General features: G+C 35.0%; 1 protein-coding gene across 2 annotated transcripts in view; it reads left to right on the forward strand.

Annotated features, from left to right (window-relative positions):
• Positions 1-21,923, forward strand: part of SPICE1 (spindle and centriole associated protein 1) — a 62,223-nt gene that overhangs the window by 7,628 nt on the left and 32,672 nt on the right. For both annotated transcript variants that reach the window (XM_063098513.1, XM_063098514.1), the window contains exons 3-7: positions 1,905-1,952; positions 6,723-6,866; positions 11,261-11,363; positions 12,200-12,306; positions 15,198-15,313. In XM_063098513.1, the coding sequence (XP_062954583.1) occupies positions 1,905-1,952; positions 6,723-6,866; positions 11,261-11,363; positions 12,200-12,306; positions 15,198-15,313 (518 nt within the window). The remainder of the gene's footprint in view (positions 1-1,904; positions 1,953-6,722; positions 6,867-11,260; positions 11,364-12,199; positions 12,307-15,197; positions 15,314-21,923) is intronic.

A 21,923-nucleotide genomic window follows, 5' to 3' on the forward strand; every position in this document is an offset into this window, starting at 1 on the left:
CTCCTGAGACTGGTCAATTTCAGTACAAAGGTTCTTTTATGACATAAGACAAGTCTCAAGTACTGGTTCCTAACCTGAATATCACCTGATTTATATCTTTTGCAGTCTTGTTCTTTGGTTTGGACCATAAGACTTCAGGTGCCTTTACTTTCTGCTGTGCAGAGTAACTGGTTGGGGACTAGTTTGGATCACAGGGATTTTTTGGACTTGGAGCCTTCTGTGTTGCAGCCAGCTACCTTAGCCAGATTTCCTGGGCAAATTGACAGCCTTTGGACTTAGGACAGGGGAAGTTCTCTATGTTTAGATTGTTTTGTTGCCATCTGATTGGCTATAAAATATTAAAAGGGTGTGACTAGGTAGTGGTGAAACTGATTAAAAGGAAAAAAAAGTACGTGATAACGTAAGTATTTTCCCTTTCAGAGTGGTTACTTTGGGAAGTTAAGTATTTATTCTGATATGCTGCTATTGCTCAAAACTTAATTGAAACCCATCATTTGAAGTTACATTAAGAATCTTCCTCATTTGCTTTTTAATATCTCCAGCAGTGGGAAAATCTTTTATTTTGGCAACTGGCTAGTAATAGGGATCGAACCCTGGACTTTGATGTTATCAGCACCACTCTCTAACCAACTGAGCTAAATGGCCAGCCCCTAAATCTTTGTTTTCTGAAAGTAGACTAAACTTGGAAAATAGCCATAGTCAGTTGTAGTAAGTGGTAAATGAAGGAGGAGAGACCAAACTGTTAATATAGTTTCGATGAAAATAGTGAGACATTTTCTGAAATGGCTTGTAAATTAGATTTAAAGGCAATTTCAGAAGAAAATAGTTTTAAGCAATAGTAGTATTGATGAAATTATTATATTTTCTCCCACCAGAACTAGTTCCAAGCATATCACTTATTTGTATGCCTGAATTTTGTTATGATTATTAAAAACAATTCTTATAGTTGTACCTTGTATCTTTCTAAATCAATGTGAAGGGAATAAGTTTTTGTATGGAAAAGTCTTGAGCTAAATAGAAACCATGGCCAAATGTTTAGTCTTTGAATATGTCAGAAACTATTTTGATTCAATTCTCTTTGTATTTCTTATCACTTAGAAGTAGAACTCTTAACTTGTTTTATTTCCTGCCTTACCAAATCTGTAGCAAAATGGCTAAAGTCATTTTGGAAAGGGCCAAGTTGCAGGGCTGCTACTTAAAGCTGTGCAGGCTATCCACCACACAACTCCAAGGGATGCTATTTACATGGACTGGGATGTTAATGGTACCTCCTGGAGTTGTGCAGTATAGTAGCCCTGCCATGTTGGTTTAGTGCCTTTTTACTTAAGTGACTGTTTTCACATTTTATGAAATTATGCAATGCCGTCAAGCCTCATCTCTCATTGTAATAGGCTGTATGCTTAAGGTATTTGTTGACACATATTGAACTTCTTGATCACACTTTCTCTTAGGAATCTTTTGCCTTGTGGAATCCTGAGATTCCATGGAATACAGTTTGAAAACTAAAACTTTAGTTAAATTTACTTGTGTTTTATATATGAGAGTACTTTAAAAAGTTCACGGGAAAATGGATTTGAAAATTAAACGAATCTTACAATGAACTTTTTATACTATCCTCATATACTACCCTCTTTTATTCATTGTTTTAATATAATGTATGCCTGCTTGGTGAATTCAGTGCTTATTTTCTGTATGACACCTAAACACAGTCTGTTATTTTCTACAAGACACCTAAAAGTAATCTGTGTTAATGTTTAAATTGAGAATACTGGTTTCTAGAAAGGAAGAATTTTTGGTTCCAGGATTTTCAATCCATTTTTAGCCACTAAAATCCAGTAAATGCTAATATTTTATTTAAAAAAACTTTTTTTTTTTTTTAAAAGAAAAGCCATCTTTTTTTGCAGAGTACTGTGAATGATCTAACAGTTCATCGGGCAACTCCTGAAGACCTGGTAAGTTTACTCTCAAAAGTTAAGTAATTATTCAATGTGTTACTTGGTATTTGATTTCTAACCTTCAGAGTAGGAACCATACGCACTTCCTGGAAGTTGTGCAGTTATGTTTAATCTTGGCTTGTGTCTATATAAAATCAAAAAGCATATCTTCTGTACTTCCTGATTTTACCTAGAAGTATCAAGTAGTATATATTAGAATTTCATTAGATAGGTTGGGTTTACAATTCAAATCTCTGTAGTCTAGTATTGCCCTGAACACCTCTATCTGTCTTTTCCTATCTATAAATATCTCTGGCATTATTTGTTATGACTTCCCTATACAAACATATTGGTCTAGTTAGTGTAGTAATTTACCCTTGAACATGCCATGTATATTTCCACATCTGAGCTCCAATTCATTTTATTTTCTTTAATTGGGATGGTTTCCCTATGTTCTTCCCCACCTGTCCAACTCTTACTTTGCTTCTTAATCCTAGTTCAAGTCCTACTTTTTTTTTTAAAGTTTCTATTATAAGCTTTTTAAAAAAAACAGCTTTATTGAGATGTAATTAACACTCTATTTTAAATCGTACAATTCAGTGGTTTTTCGTATATTCACAGAGTTGTACAGCCATCATCCCTATCTAATTTTAGAACATTTTCATCACCCCCAGAAGAAACCCTATACCCATTAACAGTCACTCCCTATGCCCACCTCCTCCCAGTCTGTGGCAATGATTAATCTACTGTATGTCTTCATGGATTTTCCTGTCCTGGACATTTCATATAAATGAAACAAAATATGTGCCTTTTGTATTTAGTTTCTTTCTCTTAGTATAATGTTTTCAAGGTTCATCCATGTTATGGCATGTATCAGTACTTCATTCCTTATTATTGCTGAGTAATATTTCATTGTATGGATATACCATATTTTATCCATTTGTCAGCTGGTGGACATTTGGGTTATTTCCACTTTTTGACTATTAATAATGCTGCTGTGAACATTCATGTACACGTTTTTGTGTTGGAGACCAGCTCCGCAGGATTCGTTGGACCTGAATAGGTGGTGTGGATTCGGTGAAAAGGAAGAGACGGACCACAGATGTCTAGTGCAAGTGTGGACACCAACCACAAGAATTTTGCTTTATTTATATTTTTTTACTTAACCTTTTACATGATGATTTATCTTTTAATCAAAACATTTTTTATTTCATCTCTATAGAAAAAGAAAAATCAAAATGTTCCAAAGCACTCATGCTGTGATAAAAACACCCACTCATGCATCAATAATTCACCCCAAAGCCTGTGGCTTGTGGCCAGGAAACTATACAATAGCAACATGCTTGGCTTTAAAACATCAGACTTTTGGTCTGAATCATAAACCTTAAACTTCTTATTTACAATTTAACCCTTTTTTTTTTTTGTCTTTTTCACGACGGGCACTCAGCCAGTGAGTGCACCGGCCATTCCCATATAGGATCCGAACCCGTGGCGGGAGCGTCACTGCGCTCCCAGCGCCACCCTCTCCTGAGTGCACCACGGGCTTGGCCACAATTTAACCCTTTTTAAATCTTACTTATACTTACTATACTTAATTTTAATAGCATTGATTAGTTATGGTTAACAATTTAATATTGCTTATACTCTATATTGATTATTTTAATTTATAATCAAAATTACAATGTTTATAACATGAATATTATAATAAACTTTAACTATAAATCTTATTAAATTTCTATGTTATTGTTACAAATTTTGTGTTACAAACTGATTTAAACAAAACCTATTAATATCAAAATTTGTTTGTGTTTCTCTACTATCTAACTTATTTATCTTATAACGAAACCTTTTATTTCCCTGCCAATAAACTCCGGGAACAGCACAGGAACAAAGTAAAAAATTAAATGATCCTACTCAAACTAACAAAAACACACTATATCATTCTTATTATTACTAGGGAAACAACATGTTCTTGGTAAGTCAAGTGAAACTGTGGGAATGGGGAAGACAAAGAAATCTGTAACTGGTTAATGATCAAATAATTGTAAACACCACTGCACTCGGACCCACCACCTTCCTGGGGAATGTGGATAGAAATCCAACATAATAACTTCATTCCACACGTACAAAAGCATGACCACAGCCACAATGGGTCCATGTACACATCACTAACAGGAAAGATCAATAGCAAAATTAAATTGATCCAACCCATACCAGGAACATACATCAAAAACACCTTTAGTACTGACAATGCCCTTTAAATAAACCTGTTAATTTTGATGTATTTTACATGTCCTTCGAGAAACTCCAGGGAATTTCCCAAAGCCATACTAAGCCAAAAGGTTAGGCTGTTTAATTCTGGGAGGCCTTGTCAAGTAACCAAAGGTGAACAGACAAGAAATTCGACGGAGCTGTGCCACACACGGGACCTGTGCCACACACACAGGACCCCCTTGTAGCCTGCAGAACAAGGGGTATCACTCCTCAGGCTCCCATGTCGTTCCTTATAGTAGGATGGCTCTCGACATTTTTGTGTGAACATATGTTGTCAGTTCTATTGTATATATACCTAGGAATAGAATTGCTGGGTCATATGGTATCTTCATATTTTCTGAATAACTGCCAAACTGTTTTCTAAAATGACTGCATCATTTACATTCCCATCAGCGTGTATGAGGCTTCTGATTTCTCCATGTCATCATTGTCACCTTTTTAATTTTAGTTCTCCCAGTGGATGTAAAGTGATATCTCATTGTGGTTTTGATTTGCATTTCCCTAACGACAAAAGATGTTGAGCGTCTTTTAATGTGCTTATTGGCCATTTGTAGTATCTGCTTTGGAGAAATGTCTATTCAAATCCCTTAGTCATTTTTAAATTGAATTTTTTTGGTTTTTATTGTTGAGTTATAAAAGTTCTTTATATATACTGGATATAAATTCCTTTACAGATATATGATTTGCAAATATTTTCTTTCATTGTCTTAGTTGTTTTTTCACTTTCTTGATGATGTCCTTTAAGCACGCAAGTTTTAAATTTTGATGAAGTCCAATTTATCTATTTTTCTTTTTGTCACTTGTATTTTTAGTGTCATATCTAGGAAGGTGTTACCTAACCTAAGGTTCACAAAGATTTACTCCTATGTTTTTTTCTAAGAATTTTATAGCTTTAGCTTTTATATTTAGGTCTATGATTCATTTTAAGTTAATTTTGTATTCGGTGTGAGGTAGAGGTCTAACTTCATATTTTTACAGGTGGGTATCCAGTAGTATAAGCACCATTTGTTGAAAAGACTGTTTTTTTTTTCTTATTGCTTTATCTTGGCGCTCTTGTTGAGAAATCAGTTGTCCATAGATATGAGGGTATATTCTGCACTTTCAATTTTATTCCATTGATTTATGTGTCTATCCTTATGCCAGTACCACACAGTCTTCATAACTACAGCTTCGTAGTAAGTTTGAAGTCCTGCTTTTTGAAACTGCCCAACAGTTATCTCCTCTGAACTATTGTTTCATTTACTACCTAAATAAAGTATTGAGTATATGACATCTAATGTGTATCACTTATTTTTATATGGATATGCCCAATCTCCATGGGCAGATTCTAAATGCTTTTGAGAAATAGGGAGCCTATCTTATACATGTGTGCAGACCTAGGAGTCTTAATCCTAGTAGGTACTCTTTAAATATTTATTGAGGATAATAATGATGGCCAACTGACTTAACATTTCTTTATGAAGCATTTAAAATTCAAGTGAAGGTGGAGACAAAAATATAAAGAAATCCCATATACTGTTCACCCAGATATAATAGTTATTAAAATTTTGCTGCAGTTGCTTCATTTATCACACCCTTTTCTTTGTTTGCTGAAACTTTTTAAAGCAAATCCCAGAGAAGCTTTATTTTGTGCCTACATATTCAGTTTGCTTTTTAAAAAATCTAGACTTTTTTTTACAAAACTACAGTGCCATCATCACATTCATCAAAAGTAAAATTAATTTTTTGGTTTTACCTAGTACCCGTTTCATATTCAGATTTTCCCAATTGTTTCAAAAATGTCATCTCCATTTGTTTTGCGTGAATTAGAATCCTTACATAATATTTGCATTAGTCTCTTAATAGACTAATTGCTAATTTGCATGTTTAAACTCAGCAGTACATTTTATCAGATGGCAAATGAGTTTTGTTCATATTCATAGTTCTGAATACTACTCTTAAAGCCAAATAACTGCTTTTATTTCTCATCTACCACAGTGAACTGCTCCCTTCTAACTCTTAAGACGTGTGATGTACATCTCTTCTTCTGCTTCAGGATCTCCACTTCCTGGATTTCTGCATCTTCAGTGACCCACTTCCACATGAAGCCATTGCAAGGCTATAAAAACGCTGTATTATTAGTTCTTGGTAGTGATTGGTTATCATGAAATGGTTGTGTCTTTGCCAAAGATGACTCAGAGGGTTTTGCACCTTTTAGGTTGTGTTCAGTTTGTGTGTGTGTGAGTTGAAAACATGCCAGTTTTGATCCACTGCCAGTTTTGATCCACCACCCATTACATGAGTCCCAGCCTGTGGTTTGAATAACACTAGTTTATTGGATAATTTTGTACAAAGGAAGTAGAAATTAATTATTTTCAGTATTTCTTTTAGCTAGGTCTATAAGTTTTATATCTTTCTCTTTTTTTTAGATCACTTTTGAAAATTTAGAGGACTATAAAAATTTTACCTGTAAATATATATAAATACGCATATGTTGGACCAGAAAAAACTAAAAATATTTTTTATTTTATGTAGGTACGTCGTCATGAAATACACAAATCGAAGAATAGAGCATTAGTACACTGGGAACTCCAAGAAAAAGCTTTGAAGAGAAAATGGAGGAAGCAGAAATCAGAAGCTTTGAATCTTGAGAAAAGAAGATTGTCTATCATGAAGGAGGTAATGCAAAATTGCATTATCTTTAGAGTTAGAAGAAAGCAATAAATACAGTTCTTTTTCTCAATTTGATTCACATCGGAGAGACTAGTAATTACTGCATCCTTACACAATGATCTCTATGTGGACTTCAAAAAAAGCAGCAGAGTGACGATTAGAGTCTAGTTTGTGGGAGGTTTGAATTTGTGCTCCACAACTTACTGTCTGATTGTAAACAAATTATTGAACTTCTCAGCCTGAATTTTCTCATCTTTAAAATGTGATTAACACTACTTGCCTGATTGTATTGTTATGAGATTTCAGTGATATAATACTTATAAAGTGATTAGCATAGTCCTTGGCACATAATTAGTTCCTTATGTATACAAGCTGCTATAATTATTTTTCTTAGTTCAACAGCAGTGTTGTCAGTTTACTTTGCCAAAAAAAAAAAAAATAATAATGCTGTATGCTTGTTCGACTAGGTAGTAAGCAACTTGTCTTTGGCTTAACCTTTTCCCAGATGCAGGGTGTTTGGATATGTAATTACATATGTAGGGATAAATAGTATGGTAAATAAGAGGAAACTATAGCAAAATATCCTTTTTTTTATTTGAACTGAAATCATTATTAAGGAATGTGCTTTGCCTGTAGTGTTGCTCCTTTTTCATGTTGAAGCTTATAGCACTTGGCTGTCTGGGTGACCTTTCATGGTGGCTTTAAATCACACTGTATCTTTTGAGGAATTCACTAAGCTTGTTAGTGAAATAAGTAAGTCTTAATCTTATACATCATCAGGAAGAATTACATCTCTTAAATAAATGTTTACATGAGCTTGAGAAAAGAAAAGTGGATTGAGAGAATGCTTTTGTACACATAAGTATCTTTTGGTGATCTTGGGCAAGTCATGTACATTTAAATGTTATGCAGTAATTCTCAGTGAAAGGCCTAAAAACACAGATCTGTCCAGGAAAAAAGGCAGCCCCTGTGGGGTGCGTCAGACTCTGAGCTTTTGTTCTTACTGTCTTGTGGCTCCTGCTCATGTCCTGAATTTCTCATGCTAGTAGATATGGTAGTGGTAGGTGTTGAAAGAAGAGTGGCAGGAGAAGATGATTGAAGTTTCTCTGCCTTCTTTTTGTAATGCCACTTTCTCAGGCTGTATTGTAGCGGTCCTCAATCCTGACTGTGCATTAGAATCAGTCAGGCTTGAGAAGCTCTATTAAAAAAATAAAACTATATCTGGACCCTATGCCCAGAGATTCTGATTTAGTTGACCTGGTGTGTGGTGCCTATTAGGTGTTTTTAAACAATTCCTATGTAATTTTAACATGCTGCAGGGGTGTAGAACCTCTGCTCTTAGAGGGATACACCTTTAACAATATTTCGGAGGTTATTCTATGTCAGTACTTGGAAATCTACCTTTTCTTTTTAGTGGCTAGGTAGTGTATAGATACACCACAGTTTACTTATCCAGTGCTTTATTGGGGGATGCTTAGGTTGTGTATTAGAGTACAGTGTGAGCTTCTGGGAAAAAAAAGACCCCAAAATATAGTGGTTTAAACAAAAGAGAAATTTATTTCTCTCTCATGAAACAGTTGATAGGTATGTGATAGCTGGTAGGGCGCTCTGCAGTCCTTCATTACATGGCTTCTGTCTCTGAGTACAGAATGGCTGTTGCAGCCTCCTTCAGTTGTATAGCAGCCAGCAGAAGTGGGAAAGAGCACATGCTGCTCCTGTTACATACAATCTGAAGTTCTGGCATATATCTTGCTGGCCAGAAAGTCATCACATGGCCATTCCAATCACTTGCAGAGATGATTGGGAAATCTAACTATGTTCTTGGCTAAAACTATGTTCTGCTATTAAAGGGGAAATGGGAAGAAAGAATATTGGTGGACAACTATCAGTGTCTGCCACCCACAGATTGTTTCCTACCTTCCCATTATAAATAATGTAACAAGTATCCTTGAGTATGTTTTTGAGTCTGTGTTTAAGTATGTTTATGGATAAATTCTTAAAAGTAGAATTGCTGAGGCAAAGGATACATACATGTTTTATTTCAATGTTGCTAAATATGTAATGTCTTTGTTTAGGGATGTAATGGGACCAAAGGAAGAAGCTTCTTTAGGCTATCCTCATAGGCTTAATTATTATGTATTAAAGCTACCAGGACCCATTTCCCTAAAGCTGGACTCCTAGATTAACATAAATTAAGAGAACAGCTCTTTGGCTAGCCTAATCTTAGATTTCATTTACTGTATGATGTACCCATGCCACAGGAATCAAGCAAATTAGGGTCCAAATCCGACTCAGAGAAGGGGAGGCTTTCATAAAGATTTCATAAATTCCAAAAGTGTAATAACTCCCCAAGTCTCTTTGTAACTCCCCAGTTTCATTTGGTTTCTATTGCCATGGAACAAAAGGGCTAGGGTGAGGAGTTTTTGATATTATTTTTGGAGGGACCTTGACTGATCCTTTGAAAATCCAAGATGTGCACCACCGCTTATAAGTTTAAGTTTATGCACTGCAAACCTATCTGGGGAGGTAAGATATAGAGATGGGCTTGCTGAGATTAGTGTATCAAGAGGATGGGTTTTAAGAGAGGAGTAATAAATCTAGAAAGCAATAAAGCCAATGTAGTGATCTTTTGCCACTCAAACCATCTGTCCCAAGGAGCCTGGGCAGAGACTAGCAGAAAGTGGCAGGGCAGTGACTTTACTTGAGACCTCATTATAATTAATATCGGGTGTCAATATGATTAGTAAGATTATTCCTCCACAATCTGTTTCTTTCAGCTTCATCTCCGTCTTTTGATAAAAGGTCAATGCTTTTTTTTTTTTTTTTTTTTTTTTGTCATTTTTTCGTGACCGGCACTCAGCCAGTGAGTGCACCGGTCATTCCTATATAGGATCCGAACCCGCGGCGGGAGCATCGCCGCACTCCCAGCGCAGCACTCTACCGAGTGCGCCACGGGCTCGGCCCAAAGGTCAATGCTTTTTAAAAAATAAAATAGTAAACTCTTGATGCTGCCATTAGGAAATAAGTTTTGTGTAATTTTTCTGGTATAATAATAGATTATACTGATTTATTCACGTTCTTTCCTAAGCTTAAATTGCATGTACGTGCAATATAGATAACCAGGTATAGAAATTTGGTTCATAGGATAATATAGTTTAAGTTGTAATAACATTCTCAAACATCTCTAGAGTGTTATACAGGTTTTCAATGTGTCCACATCCTTCTGACACTCCTGAGGGATTGGAGAGGTGGTTGTGTCTCCATTTATACATAGGAAATGAAGTTTAAAGAGGTTGGGTTTTGTTTAGTATCCCTTGACTGGGCCTAGAATCGCAGTCTTCTGGCTCCAAATGTACTCCTGACCTCATACCATTCCAAAGCTTACTCTTTGTGGAAGGAACAAATTCAGTACTTTATTCTCACCAACTGAGCCAACCAACTTGTTTGGCTATAGCAGGGGTAGAAAGGGAAAAAGTAAGAATGTGACTCATGTTATTTTTTTCTTTGTGTCCTGAAACCATAATTGAGGTCACAATATATACTTGTTTCCATGGTATAGAGAAATTCTGGTAAGAGAATTTGTTACCAGATATTTTATTGATTTGAGTAAGTGATGGAAACTGGGCAGTTTCCAATTTGAGACTCCTTTGAACTTAAGAATGCCATCTGGTGGTGGTAGATAGAGTTGACTTGCTTTTACTCTGGTCTGCTTGCTTTTACTCTGGCCTGTGGCCTTGCTTGTAATTATGAAAGTCCTATGTTGAAAGTGCATAATCAGAAACGTTATTATAGTATTTTTTTGAGTTCCCACCTCTCCAAGATTAAAAAAACCCAACTTGTCTGTAAATACAGAAGCATCACAGTTTTTCTTTAACCCTAAAACTTATATCTTACGTCATATTTTTTAAGTTGTGGGTCATGACTCATTAGTGGATTATGAAATCACTTTAGTTTGAAACACCTCTGAGTTTATGGCTCAACTTTAATCCATGTTTTTCAAACTGCGGATTATAATTTGTTAATGGATTGTGAAATCAAGTTAGTGGGTTGTTAACTATCATTTTAAAAATAGAGTAGAAATTAAAAAGAAAATATAGTGGTTCTCATGGGGCAAGGTTAAGTAAAGCTTTTGTTTTGTTTTACATACATATTTGTGTATGTATACTACATCACAATTTAATATGTATTCTTTACTTTGGATTGCAGCCAAGCATTTGAAAGCCACTCGTTATTGTAATAGCCCCATCTACTGGTACTTGAGGATATTGCCACTGCAGGATTTTAGGAAGGTGTGGCCTATGGTTATTTTATGCTCTGCCTTTGTACGGTCTTTTCCTTTGTGACTTAAAAAGTTAATTTTTTTTTATGAATAATAATATTTGTCATTAACATGTGTCTAGATTCTTTCTGATCAATACCAGATGCAGGATGTATTGCAGAAATCTGATCATTTGATGGCTTCAGCAAAAAATCTGTTTGTTGATATTCCTCGAAGGCGCACAGGTAAAGTGTTCTATTAAGCAAAAGCTTCTTTTCCTTATTAACTATAGCCCACAACTGACTATTTGGAAGAATTTAAAGTCCTTTCTCAGATATCAGATTATTTATATTATAAGTATTCTAGGGTGGGTAGCATACAAGGGGTTGTTATGGTTACAGTCATAATTTATTTGCTTTTCCCTAAGAATGTTAACTATTACAAATTATTCATCTAAGGAAAGGTAAATTATTATTATCTGCTAAAATATTTTATGATGTAAAGTACAGGATTTTGTAATTTTAAAATGTGACTTAATCTTCAGCTTATTACTATTAAGTTACCATATAATTAAAATACTTGTATTTGTATGTAACTAGACTAAAACTTAATTTGAAACCTAAAGCAACTTCAGTCTCTTTTTAAAAGGAACTTTGCCTCTTATCAGATATACAGAATTATTAATTTTTATGTATATATACTTCATTATTTATCTTAATTTCTCAAAAACAAATCATTAGTTTTTAATTTAAGATTTGAATCCTGGCTCATCCATTTATTAGTGTGACTCTGGGATAGCTGCTTAACATCTTTGAGTTTCAGTTTATTGATCTGTAAAATAATACTACGCAAAAACCCACAGGGTTTTGTGAAGGTAAAATGAGTTCACGTGCGTAAAAGCATTTAGAACAGTGCCTGGCATATGGTAAATACTATATAAGTGTGAGCTGTTGTTATTATTTTCATTATTATTATTATTTAAGATTTCCATACAATGATGCAAACCTATGGCAGTGTAGAGCTTGCGAGCTCAATTTAATTAAGTGAAACAAAATCTTCATGACCTATTTTCCTTCTGCAGGGTTTCCAAATGTAACAATGGCTCCTGATTCCTCTCAGGGTTCCATCGTGGTAAATCAAGACCCTATCACCCAGTCCATCCATAACGAATGTGTCATTGAGCCTCAGGTAATGCACTGTACTCATAGCTGTAATGTTGATGCTGAAATGAAGTTTAAGTTGATGTAGGCATTGTGATAAACATTTTAAAAGCTTAAATATCAAAAAATGCTAGTTGTGATTGCTAGATTTGCTCTTACTCAAGTGTATTGTACTTTCGTTGTGTAACGTTTGTTCTAAACAAAATAGGACTGGATAGTAATAGCTAACATTTATTGAGCGCTTACCTACGAGGTAGGTACTGTTATTATCTCCATTTAGCAGATGAAGAAACTGAGGCTCAAAAAAATTAAGTGACTCTTCCAAGATCACATAATTTGCTTCAGAGATGGGATTCAAATCTACGTCATGTGTCTTCACAAGACTGCCCCCATCTGTAGTTATGAAAACAGCAGGGAGTCTTTCCACTTGGAGTCAGGTGGATCTGTGCTTATATTCCACTACGTACTTGCTGTTTGATCTTGAGTTGCTTTCTTAAGATATCTGAGTTGGCTCAGTGTTTTTAGTTTCCTTGTTTTTTGTTAAATGGGAATAGAGTATACTTGATGTGGTTGTTGCACAGATCAGGTGAGATAGGTTATGTGAAGTGTTTAGCATAAAACCAGGTAAATAGTTCTTCTTTAAATGTTAGTTCCTTTTAATTCATTAGTATGTTTAAAAAATAGTTGCCCAGGAAACTTGGAATTTATTGACTAGTTACATGGGAAATTATATTACAGTAGTAAAACATTAATTAGCTATATTTTGACCTAATTGGAACTCTTAATTAATCAAAATGTTTAGAATTTTGGATAATAAACATTTTTAAAAGCCCATAAAGTATTTAATACTAAAATAAGCAACTTTTTATAAATGACTCATATTTTAAATAGCCAAATCCGCTGCCTATATCCCTAGGCATAATCATTTATGTTTTGGCACATATTGAAAGGCTAGCTTTCAGATATTCAGAAATTTAATCATCCTAGAATATCTTATTGCTGTAGTATGTTCATTGGATCATTTTACATTTATTTAAATAAATTTTGTAGTATAGTGCCCTATTTATTTGGCAGTCATCATTTATGCACTTTTAGTCATTTGGAGCCTGGTAACAAGTGTACAGTGTATCCCAGCAGTATGGAATAAAGCAGTCAGATTTTATTCTGTTGAAGAGAAGAATCCATTTTTACACACGAGTCTATTGAGTTAATAGGAGAATTTCAAATTAATGTTAATGATATAACTATTTTGCCTAGCTAGTTTAAGTTCTTTCTCAGTTTACAGCTGATAACATTAAAAATAGTGAGATGAATTTCTCAAAGTAAACCAGAGATAGCAGAGATAAATGACAATGAGGGAGGAGAGAGAAGACACCTTAAGAGATTAGCAGAGTACCACTATACATCAGAAAAGAAATTGGTATTGTTATAGATAGCTTCAAGTGAATAAGAAAAGATGAAACTGTATGACTTAAGTTCTCTGGGCCCTAGTTTCTTCATCTGTAACAGGAATGAGTGAGACTAAATTTATTCACTTGTTCATCATGTAATATTTCAGGCCCTGCACTAGATGCTGGGATACATGGATGAATAAGGCATGTCTCTATTATTGGGTTGGAGAAGTTACAAGAGCTGAGGTTAGAGAGACAGGTAGGAACTAGGTCATGAATGGCTAAGGAGCCATAAGGAAAGAGTACGGCCAGTAAAGAATTTTAAGAAGAGTAGAGTTATAGTGATTATAATTAGATTGACTGTACTGGACTGGGGAAGGACAAGCCTGGAGAGAGAATCTGGTTAGAAGACTTAGGTTGGAATCTTAGTTGGAAACTTAATGGTGGGGGCCTGACCCGAAGCAGTGCAAATAGGGAAGGAAGAAGAGGAGAACAAAGATAGATTTGAGAAAGGTTAAAAGGAAGTAGAGTTGCCAGGATTGGGTGGCTAATTGGATGTATGGGTGAGAAAGAAGGATAACTCTTAGTTTGCTTGCTTGAGCATCTGAATAGATGGTGACACTGTTCATGGTCTTAAGTAACATTGGCAGGGACAAGGTTTCTGGAAGAATGGTGACAGAGGCTTAGGAAGATGTTCAGTTTTAGACAAGTTGAGTACGGATATATCTTAGGCAGTTGAATATAAATGTCTAGGGCTCAAGAAAGACCTGGGTGGAGACAGAGATTTGGGAATTAACAGCATTTGACTTGTAACTGCAACTTTGGAATTAGATAAAATCATTCAGAAAGTGGATAAGATGAGGGGAGAAAAGGTCCAAAGGGAGGAACTTGACTCACATCAGATAAAAGGGAAGGGTAGAAAAAGAAGAACCAATAAAAGAGATTGGAAAGGAACAGCCAGAAGAATAGAAAAATTCCAGGAAATTCATGGAATTGTGGAAGTTAAAGGAAGAGTGTATCAAGAAGATTTTGAAGGAAAGCAATGACTGGTCATTAAGGTCTAATGAGTCAGAGATGTAAGGGAAGGCAAAGACAGAAATTTCCATTTGATTTAGAAATAGTGTGTTGATATTGACCTTGTAGAGAGCAATTTGAGTGGCATGGTAGGGCAGAAGCAAAGTTGCAGGGCACAGACGGTGACTGAGAAGTGGAGAACAACTCTTTCAAGAAGTTTGATGAAAGAGAGAATAGATGGGAGCTCGAGGTGGGTATATGGTCGGGATAACTTGGGAGGGGCTTGTTCACATTTAATTTAAATGCTGAAGAGCTGAAGTCAGTACTCTCCAGAGAGAGAGAGAGAGTGAAGATGCAGGAGAGAGAAAGGACAGTTGATGGAGTGGAAGGAGGTGAGAGGATTTGGAGGGATTAACCTTAGGAGGAGGGACCTCTTTTCTGTTATGGCAAAGAGAAAGGATGAGTGTATATATAATCAACTTGTGTTGTTACTTTTATTATTGTGTTGATTTAGGCTCTTAATGAAGTAGATGATGGAGGAGAAGAAGGAACTGTTAATAGCCAGTCAGAAGGAAGTGACAATGAGTTGGATAACTCTTTAAACTCTCAGTCTAACATGAATACAGACAGGTATGTATACAGTATATGGCATAAATATCTACAACTCTTGCTGTTTTCTAAGGCCATTTCAAATGTTTATTATGTCATCTTTTTTATTAATTGGGAGTATATTTTTATTAAAAATTTTTTTTATTTTGAAATAATTTCAAAAAAGTTATAAGAATAATATGGAAAAACTCCTGTATCCTTTACCCATGTTCACCAATTGTTAACATTTCCCACATTCGTTTTATTGTCTTCTGTCTTTTTCTGTGTATTTATACACATATGTGCGCACACACACATGCACACACATTTTAAGAACGATTTTGGAGTAAGCTGCTTTATTCCTAAATACTTCAGTATGTATTTCCTAAGAACAAGAGCATTCATTTACACAATCGCAGTACAGTGGTCACAATCAGGAAATTACATTGATTGAATGCTATTATCTTGTTCATAGATCTTATTTAGATTTCTCTGATTGTCCCAATAATATTATTTAAAGCTTTTATTTATAAAGTCTAGTTTTGCTGTTTCTTTGTCTGTCATGACATTTTTATAGTTTCCAAGAAATACAAGGCAGTTAGTTATTTTATAGAATTCACTCTAATTTGGCTTTGTCTGGTATTTCCTCATTATTGGACTCAGGTTATACATTTTGGTCAGGAAAACCTCTGAAATGATGCTAAGTCCTTCTCAGTACATCATATCAAGAAGCAATGATGTCACTGGTTCTGTTCTTGGTGCTGTTAACATTCATCGCTTAGTTATTGTGATGTCTGCCAGGTTCCTTCAATGATTATTATCTGTTTCCTCTTTTATTTGTTTTGATGTTCATTTGTCACAGATTTGGCCAAAAGGAGCTTTTTCAAGTCATTTCTGTGTCCTATTGACATATCTTTAAAAAAAAAAATTTAATTGTTGGCACAACATGGCCCTTATTATACCTTCCCTGACCTTACCCCTGGAATCAACCATTTCTTCAAGAAGCCCTGGTTCATTTTATTGAAGAAGGGTGTTTAGAAGTCAAGATCCAAGTATTAGGTGTGCTTATTGTACCTGACAGTTATTGCTTTTAGGCCCTTTCAGCAGATACATACACATATATGCATATATACCTATAGTTTTATGTACATGCCCGTTTCCATATTAATATCTACCTCTTTGTCTATTTAGCTATAAATCATGAGTTTACACTGATACCTCTAAGTCCAATTTAACACCATTAAATTTTTCTCAGCCTCTCCCATTCCATATTTGTATCCCCCTTCTTTAACACCGAGAAACCTATCCCCAAACATTACACATAGTATATTTACTCATATTTAGTCCCGTAATATATAGAAAGTAGTTTCAGAATTGCTGCTCCCATACCACCACAGAAATAAACCTACTAAGTAGAGTTCATAATTGTTTGCAGATTTTTAAAAGTTTACTCTATTCATTTGAAATATAATTAGATTCATTTGTTTCTGTTTGTATTCAATTTTAGGTTTTTCCCTCTAGCCTTTTGACAGAACTATATAAAAAACTATTTTCAGAGTACTGTCACCTATCCCCTTTCCCTTCTAGCCAGTTCCCATCTATTTAACTGGTAGGTAACCAGTTTCATTAGCTTTTGATTTATTCTTCCCATGCTGCTTTTTATAAATGTAAGCAGATACAGGTTATGTCTTATTATTTTTTCTGCTTTTTTTTTTTATATAAAAGATAGTATACTATATTTGCTTTTATCACTTAAGAATATATTCTGGAAATCACTGCATAGCCATTTATAAGTTTATAGAGATTCTCTCTTTTTTTCCATTCGTATAACAGAACAAAACAGCTACATAGTAGTAAGTTGAGTGAATGCACCATAGTTTATCAGACTACTCTCCTGTCTATATGGTCACTTAGGTTATTTACAATATTTTGTGATTATAAAAATATTGCAATGAATAACCTTGTACGTGTATTTTTGTATTACTGGAGGTCCATATTTAGGGAAAATTGTTAGAAGTGGGATTTTTGGGTTAAAAGGCAAAAGCTCTATAATTTTGTTCATAAAGCAGAATTTGGCAATTTTTAAAGGTTGTAATATTTTACATTCTCACTGGCATAAGAGTGTCTGGCTAACACAGTGTGTTGTCAGGCTTTTTGGTTTTTGCTAATTATAGGTGAAAAACAGTATCTGTGTAGTTTTACTTTACATTTCTGTATGAGTTAAATTGAAAATCTTTTCATATATTTAAGGGATATAATGATGAATTATCTGTTTATGTCTTTGCTCATTTTTCTTTTAAGGTTTTAGGTTTTTTTTCCCTTAATTTGTAAATGGTCTTTATCTTTTACCTGTATAATATGTTATAAGTATTTTTTCCCAGTTTGTTGTCTTTTGAATTACTGATAACACTTTATTTTACCAAGCAAAATATTGTTTGAATTTATCTTTTTTTTTTTTTTTTTGCATGTGGAGTTCAAATCATACTCTGATATTCTTTCCCCAAACTCAGGTCATTGAGGAATTCACTCATGTTACTTCTAGTTCTTGTGCGTTTTTTTTTTTTTTTTTCCTGTGTTCACAGATCAGAAGATTCTTTTCTTTCCTTTTTTAAAAAAAATTATTTATATGTGTCATTACACAAGGTAGTCATTTATTATGGCCCTTTACCAATTTCTCTGGTGGTCTCAGTTTCGTTCTCCTTTTGAAAGTTCAGTCAATTATTGTGGTGGTTGTAACTTTCTTTTTTTATTTCTTTTTTTTAGCTCCCACATATGAATGAGGAAGTGCAGTATTTCTCTTCCTGTGTCTGGCTTATTTTACTTAACATAATTTTCTGTAAGTTTATCCATATCGCTGTGAATGGCAGAATTTCATTCCTTTTTATGGCAGAGTAGTATTCTATTGTGTGTGTTTGTGTGTGTGTGTGTGTGTGTGTGTGTGTGTGTGTGTGTGTGTGTGTGTGTATGTATACACCACATTTTCCTTATCTAGTCATCTGACAATGGACATTTAGCTTTTGTAAATAGAGCTGTGATAAACATGGGAATGCAAGTATCCCTTTGACATGATGATTTCTATCCCTTTGGGTATACACCCAGCAGTGGGATTGCTGGATCATATGGCAGTTCCATCTGTAGTTGTTTGAGGAACATCCATACTGTTTTCCATAATGGCTGCACCAATTTACAGTGTAGGAGCTGCATCTTTGCCAGCATTTGTTATTCTCTGTCTTTTTGATAATGGCCAGTCTAACTGGTGTGAGATGATATCTCAATGTGGTTTTGATTTACATTCCCTGGATGCTTATGGATGTTGAGCATTTTTTGATGTGTCTGTTGGTCATTTGTATATCTTCCTTTGAGAAATGCCAGTTTAGCTCCTTTGCCCATTTTTTAATTGGGTTATTTGTTGTTTTTTATGGTATACTTGTTTGGGTTCCATATATATTCTGAATATTAATCCCTTGTTGGATGCACAGTTTGCGAATATTTTCTCCTATTGTGTAGGTTGTCTTTTTGCTCTGTTAACTGTTTCTTTTGCTGTGCAGAAGCTTTTTAGTTTGATATAATCCCATTTGTTTTTTTTTTCTTTTGTTGCCTGTGCTTTTGGGGTCTTGTTAATAAAGTCTTTACCACTCCTACTTAATGATGTTTTTCCCATATGTTTACTTTTAGTAGTTATATAGTTTTGGGTCTTATATTTGTAAGTCTTTAATCCATTTTGAGTTGATTTTGGTATATGGCAGGAGGTACAGACCTAGTTTCATTCCTCTACATATGGATGTCTGGTTTTCCCAGCACCATTTATTGAAGAGGCAGTCCTTTCCCCAATGCATGCTCCTGTTGCCTTTGTCAAATATCAGATGGCTGTAAGTATATGGATTGATTTCTGGGTTCTCTATTCTGTTCCATTGGCCTGAGTATCTGTTTTTATACTAATAGCATACTGTTTTGGTTACAATAGCTTTGTAGTATATAATTTGAAGTTAGCTAGTGTAATGCCTTTGGCTTTATTTCTTTTGGTCAGGATTGCTTTATCTATTTGGGGTCTTTTGTTGTTCCATATAAATGTTTGAATTGTTTTTTCTATTTCTGTGAATAATGTCATTGGTATTTTGATGGAGATTGCATAGAATCTGTAGATTGCTTTAGGCAGAATGGATATTTTTACAATGTTAGTTCTTCCATTCCAAGAGCATGAAATGTCTTTACATCTTTTTGTGTCCTCTTTAATTTCTTTCAGTAGTGATTTGTAGTTCTCATTGCAGAGCTTGTTCACCTCCTTGGTTAAATTGATTCATAGGTGTTTTTCTTTTTTTTTTTGTGGTGACTATTGTGACTGGGCTTGCTTTCTTGATTTCTTTTTCTGCTAGTGCATTGTTGGAGTATTAAAATGCTACTGATTTTTGTGTATTGATTTTGTATCCTGCAACTTTACTGAAATTGTTAATGAGCTCTATTAGTTTTTTGGTAGTCTCTAGGTTTTTCTGTATATAAGATCATGTCATTTGCAAATGGGGACTGTTTAACTTCATCTTTTCCAGTCTGGATGTGGTTTATTTCTTTCTCTTGTCTGATTGCTCTGGTTAATATTTCTAATACTGTGTTACATTGGGGTGGTGAGAATGGATGATAGAGTTTGGATGTGCTGTCCCTGCCAAAACTCATGTGGAAATCTGATCCCCAATGTGGCAGTGTTGGGAGCTGTTTCAGTCATGGGGGCAGATCCCTCATGAATGGATTAATGCTCTCCCTGGGGGAGGGGGGCCTGAGTGAGATCTTGCTGTTAGTTCCCATGAGAGCTGGTTGTTTAAAGGCCCTCTCTCTTGCTTCCTCTTGCCATGTGATCTGCTTGTATTTACTGGCTGCCTGCGCTTTCCACCGTGAGTAGAAGCAACCTGAGGCCTGTGCCAGATGCAGCTGTCCCAGAATTGTAAACCAAATAAACCTCTGTTCTTTATAAATTACCCAGATTCAGGTATTCTGTTACGCCAACACTGAATGGACTGATAAAGTGGGCATCCTTCTCTTGTTCCTGTTCATGATATTGGCAGTGGGTTTGTCATATGTGGCTTTTATTGTGTTGAGATACTTTCCTTCTATTTCTAATTTGCTGAGTCTTTACCATGAAGGGATATTGAATTTTGTCAAATACTTTTCTATGTCTATTGAGATAATCACATGGATTTTGTCCTTGATTTTGTTGATGTGGTGTATTGCATTTATTAACTTCTATATGTTGAGCCATCCTTGAATGTCTGCAATGAATCCCACTTGATCATGGTGTATAATTTTTTTGATGTGTACCTGCTTTTTCCACTATGTGCAAGGAGCTCTCTCAGGTACTAGCAATAAAAATCATGATAAAATTATAAGCAAAAATAGGATGATACTTGCCTATTTTAAAAATTATACTTTTTTTTTTTTTTTTTTGGTTTGTTTAACAGGGGGGAGTGGAAGAAGAAGGGTAGTTAGGATACAAATGTTAATCAAATAATCACACAAATACATGTAAAATTTGAAGGCTGAGATTTTATCTCATTAACCACTTGTATCCTCAGCACATAAAACAGTGCTGGAGAATCAGTAGTTTATTTTCATTCATTTTTATTTTGCATTCTCTTATAAGTATAAAAATATTCTCTACATTTGTGATTATGTCCATTTCTTGTTGCTAATTTTGTATATTAGTTTTCTACCATTTTATTTTGATTAGACCAGCTAATTGTTTGCCTGTGTTTTCAACAAAATACTATTAGTTTCTCTAATTCATTGTTTTCTGCTTTTGTTTATATTTTGTTTTCCTTTGGCCTTACTTTGGCTTATTTTGTTATGTTTCTAACACTGAGGTAGTTATTTGCTTTTTTCTTTCTTGTGTCAAAATAAAACCATTTAAAGCTAAGAATTTCACTCTCAATAAATACACCTTCCACATGTCAAAAAAAGTCAGGATTCTGATTGCTTATATTTTGTTGAGGATTTCTGTGTCTATGTTCATCAGAGATATTGGCCTGTAGTTTTCTTTTCTTGTTGTGTCTTTCATTTTGGTATCAGGGTGATGCTGGTCATATAGAATGGCTTTGGGAGATTGGCCTCTGCTTCAGTTTTTTGATATAGTTTGAAGAGAAATGGCATTAATTCCTCTTTAAAGGTTTGGTAGAATTCAGCAGTAAAGCCCTCTGGTCCTGGGCTTTTCCTTGCTGAGAGACTGCTGATTACTACTTCAGTCTTGTTGCTTGTTATTGGTCTGTTAAGGTTTTCTATTTCTTCTTGGTTCAGTCTTTGTAGTTTGAACATGTCCAAAATTTGTACATTTCCTCCATGTTTTCAAATTTGTTGTATTTTTTTTTAATTTAAATTTATTTATTTATTATTTTTTCACATTCTAAGATGATGTTGTGGAGCAGTTGGGGGAGGGGGAGGGGGAAAGGGGGCGGGAAATAGGGTGGAAAAAATAGGAGGGAGGGGTTGAGGCCTGTGGCACCCCCATCATTCCAGCAGGGGAGTCCAGAGGGCTACTGGCAGTGGCTCAGTTGTAGCTGAGCTCAGTGCAGACTTCAGGGATATGTGGCTGAGGCCCTTGGTCCCTGGCCACCCCAGCTCGGGAGCCCAGGGTGCTTCCAGTAGCAGCTTAGGCTGGATGCAGACATTG

This window comes from Cynocephalus volans, chromosome 1 (assembly GCF_027409185.1).
Source record: "Cynocephalus volans isolate mCynVol1 chromosome 1, mCynVol1.pri, whole genome shotgun sequence".
In the NCBI taxonomy this organism is placed as follows: domain Eukaryota; kingdom Metazoa; phylum Chordata; class Mammalia; order Dermoptera; family Cynocephalidae; genus Cynocephalus; species Cynocephalus volans.